At 40.4% G+C, this 24,925-nt stretch overlaps 1 protein-coding gene across 1 annotated transcript in view; it reads left to right on the top strand.

Moving 5' to 3' along the window:
* Positions 1-9,406: 9,406 nt before the first annotated feature.
* The window catches only part of cspg4 (chondroitin sulfate proteoglycan 4), a 73,414-nt gene continuing 57,895 nt past the window's right edge, over positions 9,407-24,925 (top strand). The window contains exon 1 of the mRNA XM_034236164.1: positions 9,407-9,540. Within this exon, the coding sequence (XP_034092055.1) occupies positions 9,465-9,540 (76 nt within the window). The 5' untranslated portion in view covers positions 9,407-9,464. The remainder of the gene's footprint in view (positions 9,541-24,925) is intronic.

Raw genomic sequence — 24,925 nt, 5'->3', positions numbered from 1 at the left:
AGAAAGTACAATTAAAAAACAACAATATTTATTGTCAATTAAAATTGAACTACACAGATATACAGTAAATACTGTGAATATGTGTAATGTTCCTCTCGGGCTGCATTTAAAAATAAAATAGAGAAAATAAATAAAATAGCTTTTGAAAATATGTGCATCTTAAAAGTGCTTAATTTTAGATAAATAAAATAAAGTGTAGCAGCAGCTTGAGTGTCCCTTTTTCTTTGTTAACCGTTTCACATCATGACTTAACAGTTTCAGCCGATTATAGAACAATATCAGTCTTTACACATCATAACAATTGAACAGTTTAAAAGTTTCTCTTTCTTTCCCTCTTATATTGCAGTCCCTCTCACTTTGTTTTGTTCAGTGCAAGAATAGAGCTCGAGCTTGTCCTGCCAGGAGTTTAAATCTGGGCTGAAATGGTGTCAGGGCCATTCTCATGTGCACATGCAGGTGCTCATTGGTTAGCCTGGAACGATATTTAGTTTTAATTTTGATCCTGGTGGACTGATCATATTGGGCTCTGAGACTGCTTATTTTTTGTGAGCTCAGTTCTGACTTGAGAGGGAATGTTTGGTCAAAGACTTTGTGTTTTGTCTCATAGTGTCGTTTTGGCACTTTTAATGAGCGCCACGGTCTCTGAACAAATGAGACACACTGGTTCTGTGCTCCCAGTGGGCAGGATGAACATGAATGAGTCCGTCCACTCGGGGTTAAAAGCTCTGTTCTCACTGTCCACTTTCCTCTTCTTGGAGAGCGCCATGTGTAATTATTTGTCTCTCCCTGTCTGCCGCTAACACGCCTGTTCACTCTCCTCTCCGCTTCTCTCCCTGTATCGATAATTATTCTCTTCACTCACTTTCCTCTCTGCCGCTCTCTCGTCTCTTCTTCTGTGTTTCTCTCCCTGTATCGCTCACTCGTCTCTTTCGCCCCCTGTCGGCTGCGGTTAAAATAGAATCGCCCCGTCAAAATTGAAATCCCCTATTAATGTATTGATTATAGGTCCGGGTCCGTATAGGTCGGCGTCTGGGTCGGCCCGCGGTCCGCCTGTTGCTATTTGGCAGTGAGCCCTCGTGCAGAATATACAGACACTACAATGCTAATCTTATTTTAATATGTTGGTGACACCTTCTTCTCTGGACTCAAGGACTCGCTCCTGGACTAAAACTAGAGTAGAAAGTTAGTCTAGAATAAATTGAGATGTAGAATTTGATTGAGATTTACTATGGTGCACAATTTGTAATTTACAATTGTTTTCATAGTTAATCCGCAGATATTTTTCTTGATCAATCAATTGATCATTGTTGTGTATGAAATACATAAAAACATTTTAAAATGTCCATCTCAACGTAGAAGAGTCGACGGCAAAGTCTACAAAAGTAAAGTGTTGTATAAATTATAATGATATTAAATATATATGATATTAAGTGTACACAAAACGGAGAAATTATTTTGTGTTGGTAATTTCCCTTGATAAATGACCCAAAGGGTTAATCATATATCAAAACGGATAGTGATTAATGATCTGTGATCAAATATCTCCATGCAAATTGTTATTTTACAGTTTTCTCGATTGCTAACACACTCAAATTCAAAGAGCAAAACATCGGCTCAAATCTCCAAAACTCTAAACACGTTTTCAGCTTTTCACACAATTTGCAAATCAACATGGCACTTTTTGCAAACCACTGCACACGTTTCTCCACGTAAGACACAGGAGTCTGACATAAAGTCACGTGTTAGCAGGTTTAAAACACTGATATTCAAAAGGCCTCACACATGGACCAATGATCAAGAAACACGTTCCACCTGACCAAACACCGGATAGCATAATTGTTGGCTCATCAATCAGGATGTTAGCACTATAAAAAGACCACAGGTGAGTACTCTCTTACAGCAACAATGGAAGCCAACATGGAAGCAAGAGGAAGAGCTAGGCTGAGAGTGAGAGGAGGAGGAAGAGCTGGGCTGAGAGTGAGAGCAAGAGGAAGAGGTGGGGTGAGAGTGAGAGCAAGAGGAAGAGCTGGGGTGAGAGTGAGAGCAAGAGGAAGAGCTGGGCTGAGAGTGAGAGCAAGAGGAAGAGGTGGGTGAGAGTGAGAGTGAGAGCAAGAGGAAGAGCTGGGGAGAGAGTGAGAGCAAGAGGAAGAGCTGGGCTGAGAGTGAGAGCAAGAGGAAGAATAAGAGGTAGAGGTAGAGCTGGAGGGAGAGGACGTGGACAAAGAAGAATACTCTCTAATGAAATGAAATGTTATCAACCATGGTTTGACGATGAGAGGCTGGACAGAGGGTTCAGCCTAATCTAAGCCGATTTACTGTCGCCTCTGTAATCCGGACACTTAGACTTGAAAACAGGTTAGTTAGTTTTATCTCTGCATAATTCGTGATATATCAGTGCTTATATATGTTGTGTGACACGTATTTACTTCATTACTGTAATTGAATTGTTAGCATGTTGCATACTATAACTGTACAACAATCCTGCACAATGTACTGTGGTAACACACACTGACCGACCACTATATCTTTGTTGTTTATCTGAAGGACTGAGAAACAAAGAGGTGGAAGGCTAAGGATTTCCAATGAGGCAGGAAGCAGCAGTTACAAACTGGGTTTTGGCAAACAATGCATCCCACTTAGAGAGATCCGAAGCAGAGTAGCTATGTGCTGAGATGCATGTTGCTCAATGTTATCTTTGAATCAAATGTGATTTATTTCAACAACTCATTTGTATTTCTTCATTTACTGTATTTCTGTAAACTCAAGCAATCTTTCTCTGCAGAAACCTCTCTGTACAGAGCATAGCCCATAACAGATGAAGTGCTTTAGAGTATGCTCAGCAGTGTGTAGTTGGGTGGTCAAACCATCCAGTATTATGAATGAAGTGTGTTATATTTGGTGCTAAAGTTTGCATTTGGTAAGTGTGTATGTAGTTTTGAGTGCAGTTCTTCACTTAGCAGGAGAAATGAGGTGTTTTGCACTTTGGGTGTGTGGCTTTGTGAATTGTGTTTAGTGTTCTGAGAAACTGAGCAATTAAAAAAAAAAAGTGTGTTAGCAATCGAGAAAAACTGTAAGACAATCTTCTAAATAAGTCTTAACATTTCATTTTCAATGTTTTCAATTTGTAACACTTTGACCAACTAGTTTCATCTAACCATAAACAATTTTCATAAAATGATCTGTGTACAAAAAGTTCTTCAAATCTTTTTTATAATACTTACATAAAAACAATATTTTAAAAAATAAAGGCGTGGAGGCTTTATGCTCTATTTCTACAGGGGTGCCCAACCAGTCGATCGCGATCGACCGGTCGATCGCGGGGAGATTCCCAGTCGATCGCGAGATCTGTCTAAAAATAGAACAACAATATTCTGTTTTATCGTTAATGTCCTATCACATAATCTTCCCGTGCCAGAATAATGCACTTGAACGCATCAAAGCTTTGTGATTGGCCGGCTAGACCCCATGTGTCGGGGCGTGGCTGGTCGGCAGTGGGCAGTGCACTATTTCGCTGACGTTGTCCAACGTGTCCGTGTCAACAGGAGTGACAGTCCGCACACACACAGGGCCGCAATTATGGCAGAAGCAAAAAAGCCCAAAATATATAATTTTCACTCCGAGTGGGAGGATGATTATTTTTGTATCTATTCCAATTCAAAGTCCATCTGTCTCATCTGCAATGCGAGCGTGGCTTTATCGAAGAAGGGTAATTTTCTAATTTAGGAGCGGCATTTCAAAACAGTGCACAAACGCTACGAGACGGAATTCCCTCCTAATTCTGCCCTACGCTCCAAAAGGGGAGGGGCCTGAAAGGACAGCTAAATGCACAGCAGTCCATTTTCACCAGGGCCCAACAACAAGAGCAAGGCTGCTACCATAGCATCTTATCGTGTCAGTCACGTTCTTGAGAAACACATGAAGTCTTTCAAAGACGGCGAAGTTGTGAAAGAAGCATTCCTGGAGGCTGCCGACGCGCTTTTGGGGGACAGTAAAAAATAACAGTTGCATTTCAACAGGTTTTTGAAATAATAAAAACTCAAGTTAGATACCGTTATTAATCAGCTGTAAGTTTTAGTTTGTTTGAACTTATTTATTATAATTATTGTACAAAATAGTATAAGAATGCAAACTTAAATTGATTATAGTCTATTATCAATTCAGGTTAAGAAACTAGTGTTGCTGGCATCCTATTTTAAAGGCATTTATTTTTATAATCTACTAAAATGCAACAAAAAAAGGGTTTGATTCTATTAATTTTGTCTTTTTTATTGCACTTTGCCAGCAGATTCCTGTGTAGCTTCAGATCTGAGTTATTAATAAGCCTAATTTATACTTTTGTAGCAACACTATTTTTATATAATGGCAAAGAAAGGGTTCAGAGTCTTTTCTTTTTCCCTGTGTCATATGTGGCAGCACTGTTCAATGTTTCTTGAAAACATTACCCACTGTAGTGTGACGTGTGAATAAACTCCAACTCTGTATCAACAACACTGTTGTGTAGCTTCAGTTAAATACTTGTATGTGTGTAGATTAGAAAGAGGTAAGATAAAGGATCTGCAGTATTTTATGAAGTATTAATCGTACAAAGTTCAGTTTTATACAAGTAGAAGTGTGTATTTTCCTGGTAGTAGGCTGTCAGTAACTACGCCTCTCTATTTGGACTGGTAGATCTCGGCAGACTGGCAACTTTAAAAGTAGCTCTCGGTTAAAAAAAGGTTGGGCACCCCTGCTCTATTACAATAACGCAGTGGCGAACCGTGTCTATCACAACTGGACCTTCTGTAGACACATGGTAGACACACACACACCCCACGCCACCGCCCCTTTATCTGAGTGTTCCAGGGTATTCTCTGAATACCTTGAAGGCCCTGACGGTTCGCCACTGCAATAACGTTTGGTCTTACAGCAAAATGGACAAAACTTGTAAAGTAACAAACTTGCTATATATATAAAACATTCATTTAGAATGATGACGTTCTCTTTCATCTGTTAGGGCTATTCTTCACAAATCTTTGAAGTCCAGATTACATTTTCGAAGTAACCTTGTGCCTGGAGAATGTCACACTGAACCTTGCTTTCTTTCACAGCTTCTCATCAAAGTGTTTACCTTTGCTATTAAATGACAGAGGCTGCAACCTGCAACCTCCACACAAAAACGTTTCCAAACGTTTCCCAAATCGCATGGGATGCGCTGATATTATGCAGGTGGTGTCAGTTGTTTTCCCCAAATAAAGTAGGCATGGAAAGTAAAGAAAATGAATAGGGAGTCATGGATTAAAAATATAAATGTAGTCATAAGTGAGCCATTATACTAAAGAGACGAAAAGTGAGTGGGCTTCCATTAGCTGAAAAGGCGTAGAAAATGTTTCCCTCATGGACAAAATTAAGAATCTCTTATAATGACGCTGTTCTATTTTACCGTAGCAGGATACCTTCTACTGCTAATGCCATTAAGCTCTTTGTTCAAAGACCATTTGATTATTACAGGGTTATTTTAAAGTAGTAAAGCATGGTGATTAAAACAGACTGCTGTGATTATCTGACATGTGACTCAAGTTCTCATCCTGACATTGGAAAAAACAGGTTTAAAATAACATTGAAATACTTGCTGCAGTTTAATCAAGTGTGGAAGTTTGAAGGCATAGCTGTGGTCTGGCCAGACGGCTGCAGAAACACAAGAAGGTGATATTTGAGACGGTGTGGTGAAAGCTGAGCTCCTCGCCCAAGAGGTGATATTTCAGCAAAATGTCACAAGTTACTGCTCTGTGTGAAAATCACAAAAACTTGGGAGGGAAATGACATCTGATAAGATTTCCTCCAGACTCAGGAACGTTTGAGATGTAACTGTGAGGTGATGTGAGATGGCACTGTGTTACAGAGAGGAACTAATCAACCCGAAGGATGGAATGAGATGTAGGAGATAGTGGACAGCCTGATTTATTCAAATGAACTATGAATCTTACTTTTCATGATTAACTTGTCTGTTTAATACAAAGCTTTGTGCTGGGGGAGAGGACACAATGAGGGAATTTCATACAAAAAAACATTATATTTTGAAAGACACCAGTTTGATTTGAATTCACACTGCTGAGAGCCTTATCTATCATCCCTCTATGTGTAAAACATATAGTATTGTTGCACCCTTAGCACTGTTAGCATCGCAAGCATATTGCATTCCAAGTCAGACCCCATCATGGTTGTCTGTGACGTCATTGAGACGGGACATGTGATGTCATGTAATGAAAGTGAAAAAAAACGTGTGTATACTTCTTCACTGTGAGTCAGATCCGTTTCACATTTAAACAGTTACTCTTTTGTCAATGCTACACCCTCCCACCATGTGTCATGAAATCCGTTTTTTCCGTAATCCTGACTAACAGACAAACGAAAAAACACGGCTAAACATGACTTTCTTGACAGAGGCAACAATGACCTAAATGACTAAGTCAATGCAGAATAACCACCAACAATTCAGCTGTTCAGACCATTTTATTCTCTTGTAGCTAATTTACTTTACATGTTATAGCTTGCAGTCTTAGCTCATCAACTTTGCTTCCAGACACAACAGGAAGCTATTTTCAGCAATAAAGCTCTGGAAAACTTGCTGAATGTCAACTGTTTGGGTTTTGTTGAACACAGTTGAGTATTTAGCAGTTTAAGATCAAGATGTATCCCACAGGGAATGATGGAGACCAAAACCAAATAAAAAACCAAAGATCTACTAAAACTTCAAATGAAAGTGGCCAAAAACATCCAACATGTTTTGTATTAATTTCATTTTTACCACAAGTGTTTTTGTGTAAGGATTCCATTAGTGAGTCTTCAAATTGTCCACCAGAAAGATGCACATTCCTAACATGTGTAGAGAGTTAACTTGTTACAGGTTCACAGTAAAATGTAGACATGCCGCTTTGAAAGAGTAGGAAAATATGTAAACAGGTGTCTTGAGTTTTAAAAGGGCTTTTTATAAGGTGGGAAATGCATTCAACATGTTCAAGGCCTAAAGGACACATTTAATATTGAGGTGAGAAGAGTTGAATATAAACCAAACCCTGTTGTTGTTGACAATAAAGAGCTCCGCAGGACACCTTAAATCAAAGCATTTCAATGCGTTATTAAGCCCCAAATCATCTCGTGAATTGCATCATCTTGTTTTGATAAAGAGGGGTTTACACACATCTACTTGCATCAGCTGAAGTGCTTACGCTAAAGGGGGCCACTGGTGTTGTGGATTATATAAAACAGCCTGTGCTCACATATGGCAGGAGCCCACTCATATCAGTGGGTGACATCCCTCCGGGGCCCTTTAAGCTTCCCCAGGGAGGCGAGGGTTTGTCATCGGTGCAAACGGTTGGCTTGAGCTCACAGGGAGCATTTTAATTGTAGCTTGTGTCACGCTGAAATAATCAGGGAAGCCGAGGTTTCCGAAAACGTTGCCTGCCTGATCGTGTTACAGGCGCCATGTGTTATTTTACAGGTTTCCTTACAGCTACACACACTCATAACCTTTTTGCAGAGTAAAGGGATGAGCTGCCCTCTTTAGCTTCACAGTTTGTTGATTTCTCAACACATCCTTAGTGTGTAGCTGTTGCCACTGGAGGTGCTGTTGATTCAAAGAAAAGACATATGCAGATTTAGTTTGAGGGGGAACTTGCTCTCTTCTGCACAGATCAGAGGAGTCAGATGAAAGTCATATTCCTGTGTGGATATCATGTTCTCTCCCGATTGAGAAAAGGTATGAACCTTGATATTTTTGATGCATTTGCAAGTTTCTGAGATGACAATTATCCACTTGTGTTGTCTCATTCTCCTGCTTTGGAAGGGTTAATCATATTTGATGTTCAGCTAATTTGAAGGCAATTTCTGAGGAATTGTCTGTTCAGTTGAAAAGAAAACTAATTGCACTGCATGGGCTGCGCTCAACAGTGAAATACTGCTGTAGCGTTATTCCACACCTGAAAGGAAGTGTTTAGGAAATTCTAATTGTATTCAGCCGTCTGCAAAAACGATAAATAATTTGTCAACTAGCTAACTGTGAGACAGGAGAAATTGAACGTTCAAGCTGTGAGAGTAAACTTGATGTTTAATCTTAGCATCCAACCAGAAAATACTAATCCTAGGGAGAAGTGTGAGCATGTTCATTACAAAAAATTAATTAAGTGTAAGCCAAGTGGAGAACAGCCAGGGACAGCACTCACCATGAGTAACTTTAGCTCTTTTGTCGCTGCCCTATCAATAAAGCGGAGATAGTGAACGCAAATGCAACACAAACCGCCTCTCCACGCTAAAGTGTGTGGTTAATTAACTTCTGTAGCAGGTTTGTTGAACAAAAACATAAAGAATAAGACATTGATCAAGGGAAAGGCTTGGAAGATAAAGTGCCAAGAGAGTCGGGCAAGCTGATTTGTCTTTAATTAAAAGTAAAAGGGTTATCCTTGCAGAAGGCAGTGGTAGTCTCAAAAGGCCATTCCAATTACTGAATGAGACAAAAGAAGCCGAGATCTTCTATTCCAGAAGTAGTCAGACTGAGAGAAAGGCGGTGTTGCTTGTTGGATTCAAGGGGTAAAACAGATACATGTGAATGTGTTTGTATGTGTGATGTTTTGCGCATATGTGTGTACTGACAGCTCTTGCACTTGTGAATGTGTAAGTGCAGCGGCAGGAGGGAGAGGCAGGATATTATTTTTCCAGAGGTGGGAAGTAGTGGAGTACAAATACTTCGTTACTGTACTTAAGTACATTACTTCTGTATCAGTACTTTACTCCACTACTTATCTGACGACTTTTTACTTTTACTTCTTACATGTTGAACACAAATACCTGTACTTTCTACTTCTTACATTTTCCAAACAGGCTGGTTCCTTTAGTTTGAATGTGTGTTTGGTGGCGTGATCATTATTATTTAGAGTCATTGCGTGCCTATTGATTTGAACACGATCCGTGTATCCATCATTTCCTGGTCTTCTCTAAAGAAGAGGGACCAATGAAAACGTTGTCATGTTGCCGTTGTTCAGCATGGAAACATTCATTAGCTAACAATGACATTATTGTTCTATTCATATAAAGGGAGGTCAGGTACTCTTTAAAACAGTTGTGGGTACTTTTTTACTTAATTACATTTCGAAGCCCATACTTCTTTACTTTTACTTGAGTAAAGAAGTGTAGTCAGTACTTCTACTTTTAAAGAGTATTTTTAAACACCAGTATCTGTACTTCTACTTGAGTAAAGGTTGTGTGTACTTTTGCCATCTCTGGATTTTTCAATCTAAAGAAGTCTGTGTGTGTGCTGGAGAGAGAGGGGGGGTTTGTAAGAAGGCGTCTCTCTCATCGTCCCTCCCCAGCCCAGCCCCTTTACATGGAGGAGTATCCTGCAGCAGGTCCCAAAACTGGAAACTCATTCAGTCCCCTTCTGAATGGAGTGTCTTTAACGTGAGAGTGGAGGACTTAACTTTCAGCACGAAAATATGAGAGCCATGCATTCGGTCCTGGTCGGTGCCTTTCTGACCCTGCTGCTCTGCCTCCCCAGCCCCGCTCTAGGAGGTAAGTGCCACTGCAAATCACTCTGTCAGTGTCCTGTTCCCCCCTTCTCCCTTTCTCCCCCTCTGTGAGAGATGCACGCTTCCCCAATGCATAAATCAATGCTTGACACGCTGATGCCTCAAACTTAGTAAATTAACTTCAGAAACTTTCCCTATAACTTGCACCAGTTGAGCAGAAAGTTAGAGAAAACTCTACATGATGTTTTCTTTATTTGTATCTAGTGCTGTCCACTCTCATAGTCTTTGCACAGTAGTGAAACATTATTTTTTCTTGGAAGAAACTCAATGCATAAGGGGAAATATGTGCCTAACCCTGGTCCAAGGTTTGAGACAAAGTCAGTCGGTTTTTCATCCAAAGCAGTTTTTTTTTTCCTCCGCTTTTCAGCCTTTGACCTTCTGCATGTGTCAGAGCTGTTACCTTGAGAATGTTTGCGTTGAATACGTGTTGCCAAAAGCCAGGAGGTAGAGAAGTTGAAACCCTCTGTGCATAGGTGAGCCGAGGTCCCTGCGCCGGCAGCAATGAATGGCTCTTTCAGAGGGAAGTGCACAGTGGCAGGCAGAGCTGCTCCTTATCCACCCAGAGAGGGGAGATGAAAGTGAGAGCGAGAAAGGGGGCTAGTGAGGGAGGCAGTGTGCGTGTTGGAGAGGGGGATGCTTGGAGGCCAAGGCTCATACAATGGACACATAGTGCATGAGTAAATTCAGCCACAGATGTACCTTGCTCAGTATGACTTGATGCAGGAATTATGCTTCTTAATCTTCCCGAATGTGAGTACAGTTAGTGTTTGGGTGAGGTAAATCCAGTATGTGGATGGGAAGTTGAAACCAACAAACAGCTTTACCAACTCACCTCCGCGCAAAATTGTACATATGGCGACAGCATCAGCCTTGGACTTAGAGCAGCTGTTGAGCTCATTGTCTTCCTCCAGCTGTCAGAACTTCAAACTCACACTCCAAATTCCACACCAATTAAGTCCAAGGCAAACCTCTCCATGAGTGTCTTATTGGCAGCTAAAGTATAGAAGTGTCTCTTGATCTGAACGAGGGAGTATCGCTTTGTTTCAGTGGCACAGAATCAAAGCTCAGCTGGAGAGCTGGATTCACATCGTCGGCACTGTGATCTGTTCACCACGAGCACTGAAAGACTCATCTGCCCTTCTGTTTGCTCATTTATAGATAAACCCCACTGACTGCGTGACGGCGACACCCCCGTTCTAAATAATTTGTTGTACCCCGTGCAAACAGTGTCGGCAGTCTGAGTGTGGTCGCATTGCTTTTGCTGATGACTCACAGAAACTTTTTTGCATATTGCAATATTTATGCAAATATACATACAATAGTTAGCATTATAGTTAGGTTGGTGAGATGGTGCAGCACATGTAGTTTCCAAATGTCCAAAATCAACTGTTCCTCCATTTCAAATAGCAGAATAAAACTGGAAAACCCAGGTACAATTTCTCCTCATCTCATTATGTGCTGGCGCAAACCTCGCTGCCTTAGTGTGAACAGTAGACCCACTGAACATGGAGAACTAATTGCTAATGTTGACCAGATGTACCAAGTCTTTGATTCGATTTTGGCCCCCCTTGGCTCGACAACATGCCTGCCACCAGCTGTGTGGCGGACTCTTCCTCCAACTCTGTAGAAGGCTTACACAGGGATTCATTTCATTCATTTTCCCTGTGTTTACATCTTCAAATGTCACAGGCCATGTGCCACATGATGTGTAGATGCCTGGGTGTTCAAGTCATTGGCACCTTTCTTCTTACAGTCTGCAACCACATGATGAGTCAAGCAATTATAATCAAATCATAAACACAGTAAGCCTTCACCTTTAATTACATTTTTTCCACACGTTTTTCTTGCAACCTAGCACTTTGCATGCTTTCACACTTTCATGTTTTGCCATAATACATAATGCCACAATACTTATTCAGTGCCTTCTTGGGTGCCCTACCAGTGGAGAAAACGTATTTCAGTGCTCTTTAGGGGGCCTTCCAGTGGAGAAAACATGATCCTGTCACTCTAGGGTCCCCTGCCAGTAGAGAAAGAAAGCTTGAATCAGTGCTTTCTATGATGCCCTTCCAGTGGAGAAAGATTGATTTAGCACCTTCTGATGCCCTCCTAGTTGGGAGAAGTTGATTCAGTGCTCTGTAAGGTGACCTTCCAGTACAGAAAACTTGATTCAGCCATATAGTTTGCTTTCTAGAAAGCATTGTGTGTGCCAGTGCCCCAACACATTCAATCGGTGCTTTTTTCTTCACCCCTTCCTCTCAGACAGGTCTGCTTCTGAATAACAGCATACACAAGAGCTTACCAAATCAATACTATACAGTTCTTAGCATAGAATAAGTGGAGGAAATATAAGAACACTAAGGTAAAAGATTAAATGTTTCACCGACCTGCTTGTTTAACCTTCTGGTGATTGCCCTCAATTCACCATTGCATCTGTGATTGATTCGAACATATGTTGCCTACCAAATGTTTCAGTGAACACCATTTCCCCATATGATTGAAAAGGAACATTTTGCCATTAGAACCTGTTCCTGTATTCAGCAGCAATGTGACAGGACTTCAAGGGATGCTCACTTTATCACAGTTGAATCTGAAATTGGACATGACATGATCCTGTTCTTTAAAACTGCAGCTCTGCATCCCTTCAGCTACCATCAAGGCTGCTATTTAACTGCCAGGTTTGTAACAATTGGCAGGATACTTATTTCCAAACCATACATTTCTCTCCAGGACATGTTTTTTGTTGGTTGGCATGGTAATTGAAGTTGTTTTCCTGTTTTTCTATCTGTTGTTTGCCCCCCAAAGTTTGCGGTTGTTATGTAAATCTGTTAGAAAGTTCTGTGTTCCTTGGGGAGCCGTGTCCGCCGCCACTCCCCTCTGTTGGTCAAACAGTGTGAAAAGTTAATGAGTTCTTTCTCGCCCCATTACCAAGCTTTCTACAAAGCCCCCTGTTTGTTGTTTTTGTTTTGTCTTGTCTTGTTCTCTGGAAATCCATCTATAAAATATGGATTTTCTCAAAAATACAAATATGACCCAACACATGAAGAGACAGGCAAACCACAGAAATGGAGAGAAAACAAAACACTTCCAACTTTTGGCAGAAATAATTATGTATAAAGCTACCAGATAATGCTAAAAGGGTATTGACTGATTTATCTCAAACCTAATTGAAAGGCTTATTTTAAATTGTTAAAAAGTGTAAAATAAGTCAATAATATCTGCTCCAAACATTGTCTAATGTGTTTTGTGTGTTGGTGAGTGTTTTAGACATGTCTTGCATCCTGAATGTGTTTGCATTTTCAATTGCAAGGCTTAACGATGGGATTTGTATCCCAAGACTGCATATGAGCCTGCTATCTCCCCTAGAGTATAATGTCACCATGGTAACAAGAACAAATAAATATGAAATTTGCCTTGGCTTTGTGAAATGTCTGTACACAAGGCCTCCTTGTGCTCCTTGAGAGTTGGCAGGGAAAATGGTGTGACTACAAGTGTCTGCACAGAAGATTAATAAATTCCATATTTGCATTGGGAAATTGATGAGATTAGAGTTCAGCTGGTTGTGCTGGTCCCACAGACACTTGGTGACCCTCTCCTCACCTCTTAGTTTAAACACCACGCAATGTTAGGACAGAGAAAAAATGGGACATTTGGAGAAAATCCAAACAAGAAAATCCGAGTGTTTATACAAATGCCGAGCAGAAATACCTAAAAAAGTGCCTAAAAATCCCACCAAAAAGTAGTCTCTCTAGAGTCATGAAACATTTCTCAGGAGAGAGTTTTAGATATTAAATTAAATCACTTAGGTGCAAGAACCTCCAACGCAGACCTTTATACAAAAAATGAATCTAATCAGCTGATTGAATGTCATACCTTTCATGGTCAAAAAGGAGCAAGAAGAAGAACATCTGTATGATGGTATCAGTAAACTCTTTAGTGTTTTTGTGAAAGATCATAAACTTTGGTTGCTCAGCTTTAAAACAACTTCATTTACTTTAAAACGTGCAATGTAGTCATTATTGTAGTCAGTAAGACATATTGCTCTGCCTCCTCCTGTTGGTGTCATGAAAATGAGGCTCTTACAACTTCTCCGAGCAAGGAAGACAATCAATATTGATAAGACTTCTAATATGATATAACCTCCCTTACTTCTGCCTGGTCTCTATCCTGCCACTTTCAGAGAGAACGTTTCAATGAGTCATGGTTTATTAACTGTTTTTTGGGGAATCTGGCCCCCGGCAAACATCACTCTATAACTTCATCTTGTCACCACAGGTAGATTTGTTTATATCTGTCTGGTGGGCAGCATGTCTGCCCGGTGATTACATCGGCGTTCCAATAATGGAAATGCGAGAGGTTTGACTCTTGTAACAGCAATAACTCCCGTCGAGGTGTCCTTGAACAAGACATTATGCCATAGCTGCCCTTTCACAGCGAGCTGCTGTTAAGGTAAGCATGCCAGCTAAATGTAAAATGCTAAAGACGGCCTTTCTGACCATTTAATCACACAAGTACACTACAGCTAGTTAAAGGATCATTCTGGTTAATGTTAATTTGGGTCTTGTTCGTCATGTTATTATAACGACGTATGCACAGCAGTAACAGCGGAGATTTGAAACACAGAGCAATACCTATGGAAAGATCAAAACACGCCATAGAAAGTGATATGGTTGATCAACGTTAAACTTCTAAATCAATCTTTGGTGGCTGTTTACAAGAGAATGGTTTTTAATATTACTAATCATCTTTCTCTACTTAATGAGTTTGGCTAACCTTAGGGCAAGGCTATATGACCAACCAGGCAGCTGCCCCGGGGTCTTCAGACCCCCAGGATTCCCAAAGGATCCAGGTTCACTGTGTGGTTATTACTTTGTGGTAATGTGATAGTTTGTTCGTAATGCATGCACCCTGAAACCACAATACAATCACTTTTATATTATGTATCCTCAGAGGACTTTTTAAGCGGGACCAAAACGTTTTTAAAAAATGGTTTTAATGCCATTAGTATTTAGGTGAGATCAAACAAAAAATCCATTCATCTTTAAGTAATGCATTTGTGTCCAAACCAACATTGTTCAGATCAATCCACGTCCTGTCAAGAGCTAGGTGTTGGTGCGTGTGAGACGACTGATCAGAAAAACGACAGCAGGCCGTTGGAGAGTTTAGCGTGGATGCTGCAATAGCATCAGTCAAATCCGAACTGGAGAAATTCTTAATAGAGAAAAGTATGAAACTGACAGCTTTTCTTGATTTTGTTTTTATCTTCCAACTGGAGGTAATAGACAAATGGTTCATCAATCATATTGTTTGAAAGTGCCAGCCCTTTCCAAAACCAATTTCCAACAACAACTTGTTTAATAGTTATATTTACAAAACCTTCTGGTGCATCAGGTTGGGTCCCATCAGCACATCTTCAGCCCAAGACCCCATAAATTGTTAATCTGGCCCTGCCCACGGGTTTCTTTAAAGCCAGTTCGATCATCTGACTCTTCACGTTTTTTCAAGCCTCCCAGATCTTAACAGTTAACTAGAAGAGTCCAATGTTGTAAACTACAAAAGTAAGTATTCGTATTAAATCACAAGAATCGTTTAAAGCAGAGGATTTATTTGATGAAGCTATCCAGTTTTTCTTCACAGGGCTACAGATGTGCCAGAAGCAAAAAACCTTCGAAATAAGAAAGAAACTCTGCCTTCCTTCTGAATGTGTGATTGGCGTTGCTTTCAAATTGACTGAGGATTGATTGACTCACATAATAGCACAGTTTCTTCTCATTGGGATGCAAGAACAGTTAGCAAGAAATGACTTGTCCCTCTCCTTGAGGACTCAATGGCACCCTGGCAGATGATCTCTCCCACATTGCTCTCTTTGAGGTTGCTGGCTGTCAGCGGCAGGCTGCACGGATTATATTTGAGGGCCCTGATCTGCAGACGGCCCACACACAGACCTCATTTAGCCCTGGGTGTGTACACAAAAGAGTTTCTGTACATAAACACAGCCCCAGATTCCCTGCTTAGGTGGAGGGTCAAAGGCCATCTCATGGTGTGCTCCCATGTGGTTTTAACCCTTTGCACGTCAATCAGATAAGTAAGTGAAAGGGGGTTTCACAGCAATATAGTGACGAATGATACACTGAAGTTTCAGGTCTGTTACGCCAATTTGGGGATTTAAAATTGTGTTGTTGCCTTGTCGCCGTGCAATCATACAGTAGGTAATTTTAAGGACACGGTATTATACAGCAGCAGAAGCATGGGGTTAGAATTGCATGGAAATTGAGGAAAATAGTCAACATTTACATAAGAGGACTGCAAAGTAAAAAAAAAAGTTAAATGTCTTGGAAAGTGGCATTCTGACATAAAGTAATCTCTCCACATGTATTAACACTTTGAGTTTTACAATAACAGGTCTTGGGCAAGCCAGGTTTTATTAATGTTTTTTTGTGTTGGACCCATTTAACAGAATACAAAAATGTAACGGATGTATTTACCAGATTTTACAAAGAGTGGACATGTTAGAGAAATATTTATGCTTGTAATACTTCTCACTATGATATTTGCTTACCATTTTTATATTCCAACAGTACCATGCATATTTGTAGCAGGAATGATTTAGCAATCTTCATCAGTATAGTTTAGCCTGTTAACATTTGTTAAAAAGCACTTGATCTAAAGTACAGCTGAAGTTTGAATCCAACAGTGGACAAAAAAAAAGTGATTGGAACAAAAAGTCCTATTAAATTATATGCCTTTGGCCAAAAGCTTGACATACTCGGAAATCTGGAAAGTTTATTAGATTTGGCTCATGATGTTTTTGAGGATAGTGGCTCTTTGTAGCAGGCAACAGGATATGGATTAGATGAGATTAATGTCAATTACTTAATAACATAATAACAGTTACAAATGTTAAAATAATAAAACAAACAGACAGTGGTGCATAAGATCGAAGACAAGACCAGATGCATCTAAGGATACCTGTAGGACGACAATGGGGCAGAGATCTGAAGGAACGTGAGTCTGACCCGAGTAAAACGGGTTTAAATTCTTCCCCCACTGCAGCAACTAAACTCTGCGTGTTTATTTTCGATAAGAGCTGTTGGGGAGTTTAGTGCCCAAAATGAAAACTCTAGAGAAAATTCTCATCATCACAAAACTGCCAAGTTTTCAATAAGCAGGAATTATGCATGACCAGATGTCTCGATATGAATGTCCTCTATTGGTTTTTCTTTTTACATTTTTTTTGGGAGAATCTGGTTTATCATCTTCTGTATGAAAAGAGAGAAATGTGCTATTCTGGCTGCCATTGTTTCTCTTATCCATTGTAAGTAAATTAAAAGGAAAAAACAAAACGTCTTCTCACCCTAGGGCTGTTATGGAATTAACTTACCCCTTAAGATCATCTTTCAAGATCTCCTCTTCCTGTTTATCATGAGTGTTATCCTGGTATTATCACTGTTGTTATCGTACATCATCATATGATATAAGCTAATGCCTAAATCAGATAGAGGAACAATGCTTGCTTTGTTGAACGCTCTGCATCGCATGTAGCTCACATGCTCTGATCAGTGGAATCAAACCAATGTGGCCAATGCGGTAACAAAAGGCTGATCAGGCACTGGAAAAGCAGCGTGCATCATGGGAAATGTTTCCAGTGTTGGGCTGACTCATCTGAGACATGTTAGGAAAAGCCTGAGCTTTCCACTCAGACATCTGGAGAGGGCTTGGTCAGTTAGCAGCGAGCCAAACCTGGAAGCTTTCATCAAATTGTCCCGTCGCTTCTCTTGCCTAATATAGACAAAACAACTGCGGTGAAAGACTGCCTGGCTGCCGCAATTACTGCGAGACCGGTTTGTTATCAGATGTGTTTTATGTTTGTTCTCTCAGCAACCCTCAGACTCCTGGGGAAGTCTGTTTAGAAAGTACCATAAGCCACCCTCAGCAGGGACTCCAATACATCAAATGAAACAAGAGCCAAAATGGAAAACATCTTTAATATGAATGTTCTATATTGCATTTTACATGTGTTGGGTTATGTTCTACATAGCACTATCCAGCAGGGACATAAGCACACGTAAACATGACTCACTTTTTTAAATATAGAGAAATCCACTGTGAGTGCAGGGACTCCCTCCAGCTCAGACGGTGTATGACTCATGAGCACAAGGCCGCTGTGTTGAATCATGGGACATCTGACTCCAAACTATTCGTTTATTTCTGTAGTTCGAAAACGACTTTTCTCCAAGTCAGACATGTTGACACTCTAACCAAGTTGAGCTGGCAAACACTTAAAACATGATGAATAACTTTGACCTGCATAATCATACTGTCATTTTCTCTCCCAATCAAAACAGAAACAAGAAACCGTCTTGTGGCATCCATTGCCGTGATAACAATCAGATTTTCCTGAAGCTGAATAATCACAGTTAAATCATCCTGTTAAAATGTACATGTTATCAAATGTGGTTGATAGAAATATGCCTTATAACGCAATAAAAAGTAAATTAAACTAGAACGCTAATGCATGCGCAAAGGACCTTCCACTATACGATTACGGATATTGAAAATCATTGAAAATGGTACACATCTAAACAAAATAAGTAATCATTTTTAGAACTTTTACGATTCTACACCCAATAGTTTTTATCTCAAATGAGGATAGCTAAAAATGAAAAATGTGCAGATCCCCCTTCCATATTTATCCAAATAGCTAGTCTCCTGCTCTGCCACTTCCACACTTCCACAACATGGCAGCGGGACTCTGCAGTTATGAGGGCTACTTTTCACAGCATGCTGACATAAATTCAGATCCGCGCCAACTTCCATCCTGTTCAGAATCTTCATCGGCATCACAGAGGGATCATGAAGTGTTCTGAGTAATTTCACGCCAGACGGCCTCATTACAGGCTGGGTTCAGACAGAATCAAGGGGGCCGGGAGCGTGCACGTGACAGTCTGGAATAGCTCGCTCCAGATAAATATAGCCAGACTGGAGAACCAACAAAAGACTAGGTTGCTTCACATGTAGCTGACGAAAGAGGGGAAGGGGGGAGGAAAGGGGATCCAGGGAGGGGCATTTGTGGGTGTGTGTGTGTTTGGTCTGTGCTGCGGTTCACACAGATCCCAGTGTTAGGGAGGCCGAGAAAATGTCGTCATCTTGCTGGTTATGAAGGCTTAGAATAACCGTAGGAAATGATGTGTCCCATGAAGATTGGTTTGACTGACTGTACGGCCGTCTGCAGTAGCATGAAGCTGAGAACAGCTGCACAACCAGACAACCAAGCCCCTTGTGCAATAATGTGTTGAATCTTTCACACATGGAGTACCAAAACAGATGTTGAAAAGTTCTTGCTAGTATCATGCAATATTCTGAAGAGAGCACAGACTCCGATTATGTACTGTCTGCAACAATTACATGATAACTAAATGTTTCCTCCTCTTCTAAGATGATATCATGTGCTGTATGTCTCATTGAATATTATATCCATTCATAAGTGAACCCATGAAGAACAGTTTTGGTGGAGAGAAGCAAAACCTAGCCAGTGAATAACTGATGGGAAACACACTTTTGAGGTGCACAAGCAGACAGTAGAGACATATTTGGACATTGTGGGACGTACATTTCCTATCTTCTGATCCTTTTCTGAGCCTAAATTCAAAGGATGATCACAGGCTTCATTGAACAAACAGTGAACTATCCTGCAGAAGAGGAACAAGATTAGGAGGGAAAAGAATCTCTGAGCAACTGGCAACAACAGCTGAAGTCAACAATGAGCAGCCAAACCAGAAGAAAAGCAGAAGAAAGGAGTGATGTGCGCATGCTGAAAGCAACCAGTCGATTGGTGGCCAACTATGCAGTGTGATGTATCATATTGTGCCTGACTGGGCCATGGGAATAGGCTCTGGGGAATTTAAGGATTCGGCGCAGGGAAGCTGACCACGCGTGACCCCGGAGCATCCTGTCACTCTACAGCCAAAAACGCATTCCCAAGCTTCTCTTTTGACAAATCCCGATTGTAAAAGTGATCCCAAAGGAGACAGTGTAGGTGTTTTGAACATTTTTGACTTCGGTGTAGATTTATTGCAATGCTCTCAGACGTTTGAAGACATTTCCACAACAAGAGATCCTATATTTCTTCTTTGCAAACCAATGACACACATGGACTGTCCAGGTATTCCAATTTGACAGAAATGTGGTCCAACTCTGGTTTAATAACCTCCAGAGGCTGTATGGCTAATTCACAGTGTGAGAGATCATTTTTGCTAGACACAAAGGTACCAATAAGCCTAAGGCGAGTCTAAAGGGGAAACATTGTACATGCTTGTACATCCTGATTCTCTAACGCAAATTCATTTAAAAGAAAAGGAGCATTCTCCTGCTTGTTTACCCTCTTTCCATTACACGCATTAACTGTTCTTAGTGAAATGTGTCATATAATCAGAAGGCCATTTAGTCAAATTGTATTCAGGGGAAAGTCTTGTGGCATCCAATAAAGGACCTAAAAAGTATACCTAGGGTGTTAAACTCACATTTAAACTCACTGGCTTCCATCTGAGAAAGTCCATACTCAAAGTCGTAAGACCATGTGCTATTTCCACTTCAGTAGTAAAGTAAAGTAAAGAATCCGATTTAAGTTATGACTCAATGGAGACATGATGAATGGGAGGGTGGGTCTGAATCTTTACTCGAAGGCTTTACTACTTTCCTGTAGCAGACGGTGAAATAGAAATATCTTATCCCTGGAAAGTGTGGTCCGAACTCTAAGATAGGAATTCAAATGTATTTTAAAGTTTTAGAACCACAACGATAAGCTGTTTACTTTACAACCAGACATGATCAAACGAGACAGCTTTGTTGAGTGTTGGTGGATGTTGATGAAATCTGAATTATGAGAGAGACATTTCTATCTCTGCGTGAGTAAAGTTTTGCCTTTGGTAAGTTGTCGTTTTCTGTATCTCGGTGGAAGTCTTAACTCTAACTTGCTGTCGTTGCATCATTCAACTTGCAGCTACTTTCGAGCACAAATATTTTTCCTGGAATAAACTGGGTTCACTGCTCTGCCAACAAAACAAGTAAAAAATAGCCAGGATTGCAATTATCCCGGTACTTAGCACGAGAACAATGATTCGAATTGCACACATTCAAGAGTAGGGCTGAATAAAAGATAATTGATTAGTGTGTAATCATGGATGTCCTTATTAGAGGCAGTGCAATCCAAACCCAAACAGGACCACTTCAGTCTGCCATTGCTGCTTGTAGTATAAAACAAATGACAGCCTGAGCTTGTTGTAACCTTCCCCTCTCCTCTAATGGGAACCTTCAGCCTCTTTCATAACTGACGGACTTGTTCGAACATACTCTTCTGATCAAATGTCTTCTCAACGTTTCACTATGCCCCTCCCTCATTATAGCACTGCAGAAGACATGACACATTGAAATAAAAACATTGTTTCGCTGGTGTCTGGAAATGTGAAATCGCGCATTACCGCCAGGGAATGTCCAGCCATTACCTGACATCTGTCTCCGTGTGCAGACCAGCATTCCTGAGTGGATTCAGTTTGGGAGCTGATGCTGGGATCAGCTCTGCAGTACTTTCAAGTGGAAATGAAACAGCTGCAGAAGTGAGTGTGAGTTAGGATTTAGATTTTTAGAGTTTGTAGTTTCACACTTGAACTGATGTATTACCCTGTGATTCAGATCACCTGTTGGATCCTAATTAATAACTGGAGGCAGCTTGTTGCTTTTTCCTTCTTGGCCAATCAGGGTGTGGCGCGAGAGAGGTAGAAAATAGAAAAACCTTATTATGATTAAAGAGGTATTTTTTCATTATTAAGGAGGTACTTTTTCATTTTGCAGGTGTGTTGGGAGATTTGCTTCTCCAGGTTAATATTTTCGTATTCAAACGTGGTTGGGAACATGTTCTCAGATACCGTGATACTTATTACTACACGGCTTTTTTATAAAACATGTGGATTCTTCTTGGTGGGTTACACGAGGAGTTACTATCAGATTTACAATCCATTCACAGACCATAATGCTTTCACATGCATGTCCAAGACCTCTCAGACATCTTTTTAAATTCAAGTCATAAACTACTGCTGGTCTCCGTTTGAACTCATTGCGCTCCACGGTGAGGTCATGTGGAAACAAACTCGCTGGCCCAGAAACAGACTGTCTGTGACTCCGTATACAGAAATGGGGGAGTTGGGTCATTTCTCCTGTAACACACTATTGTACTGGATTTATGAATGAGGCTTTAACTCTAAACATGTGTGTTGTGTTAGACATACTATACTCCTCTTCTTGTCTTGAGCTACAAAAACAGTGTTTAGGAAAAAAATGGCACCATTGCATTGTTGAGTGAAATATATCTAACATATACATACATATACTGTTCAACCACTGAAACTCAGCCATACCAAAGTCTCCTATGGGCACATGGTAAACGATTTGAGTGAATCACTGTGAAAATAGAACACACATTGTGTGAGGACGATGCTGTGGTGGTGCCATACTGTAGGTGGTGCAGAGCTGGACATGTTATTGCCAAATCCAACAGGAGCAGGCCTCTAAGGGGGGAGGAAGGGGGGGCCAGTGCCCCCCTAACACTGACCTCTGACCCCCCTGTGGCCCCCCTAACAATGTATATTTAAATGTATATTTTCTGGTTCTCGGTTTGCCAAAAACCGCAGGATTTTGTTGCTGTAATGTGAGATTGTGCAGACACCCTTATGTAAAGTAGAGATGCAACTGTTCATTGCCTTTATTTTTATATAAATATGGTGTAAGTGCAAACATTGCACTATAACTTAAGCTGAAGCTAACAGTAATAACTATAAGATCTATCTGAAATAAATAAGTGTACTGAAACAAATACCAATAACTGTATTGCATTGTTTTCTTATGCGCAATTACTTCATACTGTCTAGTTCTCTTTTTCGTCCTGCATGTATTGTGCCCTCCTCAGAAAATAACTGCAGTGGCAAGTCAAATTGGTCTAGAACCGCCACTGCTCCAGCCTCCACCCTGCCTCGCTCTCTCTGTCCGCTCTCCTCTTTCTTCACACTTGACAGTCAAAGAAAGTCAAAATATTTGGATGCAGTGACTTCATTGTATATATTTGTATATTATGCTCATATTCAGGTTCATAGACAGTATGTAATTTGTGCCTCTACTGTGACATGTCTCCGTGCTTTAATGTTCAAAAAGGTCTTTATTTTTCTCATACTCCCTGTGCTACAGCACCTCTTTTCACCCTCTGTCTGAAACCAGAGCCTAGACTGCTCTGATTGGTTAGCTGGCAGGCTCTGTTGTGATTGGTCAACCGCTTAGAGATGTCCTGCCCCTTAGCCTATCACGTACAATGTGGTGGAGTGTTAGCCAATAGTAAGGCAAGTGTTACATAGTGATGTCATTACAGTATGTTACGGAAGTAAACAAAGGAGTCCAATGGAGGCGTTTCATGTAGGGAAGTGTTTGAGAGGAACTCCCTATGAAGCATAACATAAAGAGAAAGAGAAAACTCTAAAAAGCATAATAGGGCCCCTTTAACTATCAAACTCATGATGGAATAAGATCAGATAACAAAGACGCTTTGACAAAGTGTTTTTAATTTTAAAAAAGTCAGAGTTCATAATGAAGCATGTTTACTCTTTTCTCTCTTGGCTTTTCACTTCACTCCATCCTACTTTCACAAATATGTGGTTTCTATGGCCCAATCTAATAGATGTCCAGCAAACGAAATGTTTTCTCCGTTTTCAAAACAACAATTTGAAATACACATATAATATAAATGTATCTGAACATCCATATTCAATTGTAACAGAGATGTTTTCTGGAAATATTACGTTGATGTTTCGGTGTGGTTTTCTGTAATTTCGGCTATTTTATATACAGTTGACAACAATTACAAATATGTGTATGACGTGTCAAATCGCTGGTCTCATGGCTTTGAGAGCGTGTCAGTTTGAACCAAAACACTCAGATAAACGACTATTGTATATCTGTAGTGTTACTCAAATCAAAACAGTTGGCTTTGAAGCAACACAGCTGAGGATGTTGAAAGTGAATCATTCACGCTTTCCATACTGTGCAGCGCTCTGGATGCTTTTTTTCTCCATGGTCCTTATTGTTGGTGAATCAAACGCAGAACATCTGAATGCCAGCTGGATGGCACTGTATGCCGTTGGCAGGATTATCGAGAATCAGTACATTTCAGAACATCATTCATTAGTAGTCAGAATTATATAGGCTACCTTATTTAGCCTGTGGAATTAAATCCGTCAACCTCATTCAAATGCTAATAAACAACTGTGAATATATTCATAACTAAAGGCCAGAACTCATTTACATTAGATTCACAGGATCAGTGTTATGAATTTTGAAGAGCTCCCACATACTGGGTTACACACATGTTTCAAAAGCCATTATAATATCTAGCATCCTGACGCTGACATATATATAGGGATGGGAACAATTAATCTTTTTTTGCCTAAGTTGATTACATATGATCAAATGGAATAATTCAATGTATACGACAGTGCCATAGCTAAGTGTGTTAGGTCTAAAGGTGTGTTTTGCTCCGCTCACCGGTCACTCACAGTGGGCAGAGCTGCGGGTGCTGATCTCTCTCTCTCGCGTCCGGTTATACTTCACTCGCGTTTGTGTCCAAATCCATCAGATCTAGCTAGTTCTAGCTAAGGATATGGCTGCTGCCCCTCCCTACACACAGATCAAGCAGACTCAAACCTCATCTTATGCCCAAATTCCAGCTGAGAGGGTCTTCTCTACAGCTGGCCTGAATCGCCTCCGCACCCGCCTCTCCCCTGAGTAGACATGCTCATATTCTTAAACAAGAATGAGTATTGAATAGCTGCATTCTGTGCATAGGCCCTGTTATAGGTTGTTGATCTCTGTTGTCACGGGTTACGTTACCCTAACCCGTTATGTTGTTCGTGTATGATCCCTCTTTAATTTAAAAACCAAGTTATGTTTTAAGCATGAAAGCTGTAGGCCTATAGCTGTCAACTGTTCAAACTGTGATCACCAGTTCAATACATTTGACTAATTCGACTTGGTTTCTATACTTATTTGAACATTTATTTTATTTTTGTATTTTCTTGTCAAAATAACATAGGATATGTACATTTCGGTTAATACGTTAACCGTCTTTTTGGGGGTCGAATATTCGAATATATATTTGCTTTCAAATTCCCATCCCTAATATATACCCAGAAAGTTCATGTTTCAACTTGGATAAGTTTTGATTTCACAAGCGAGACCTTGAAGTGAACTGCATTAGAACGCGAGTTATGTTTATTTAAAAATGGATGTCTGTTGTTAGATTCAGAAGATGTATTCAGTATTTTATTTCCTGACAT

This window comes from Gymnodraco acuticeps, unplaced genomic scaffold (genome assembly GCF_902827175.1).
Source record: "Gymnodraco acuticeps unplaced genomic scaffold, fGymAcu1.1, whole genome shotgun sequence".
Lineage (NCBI taxonomy): Eukaryota > Metazoa > Chordata > Actinopteri > Perciformes > Bathydraconidae > Gymnodraco > Gymnodraco acuticeps.
The sequence above is the reverse complement of the archived record's forward strand: the minus strand, read 5'-3'. Positions and strand labels throughout refer to the sequence as shown.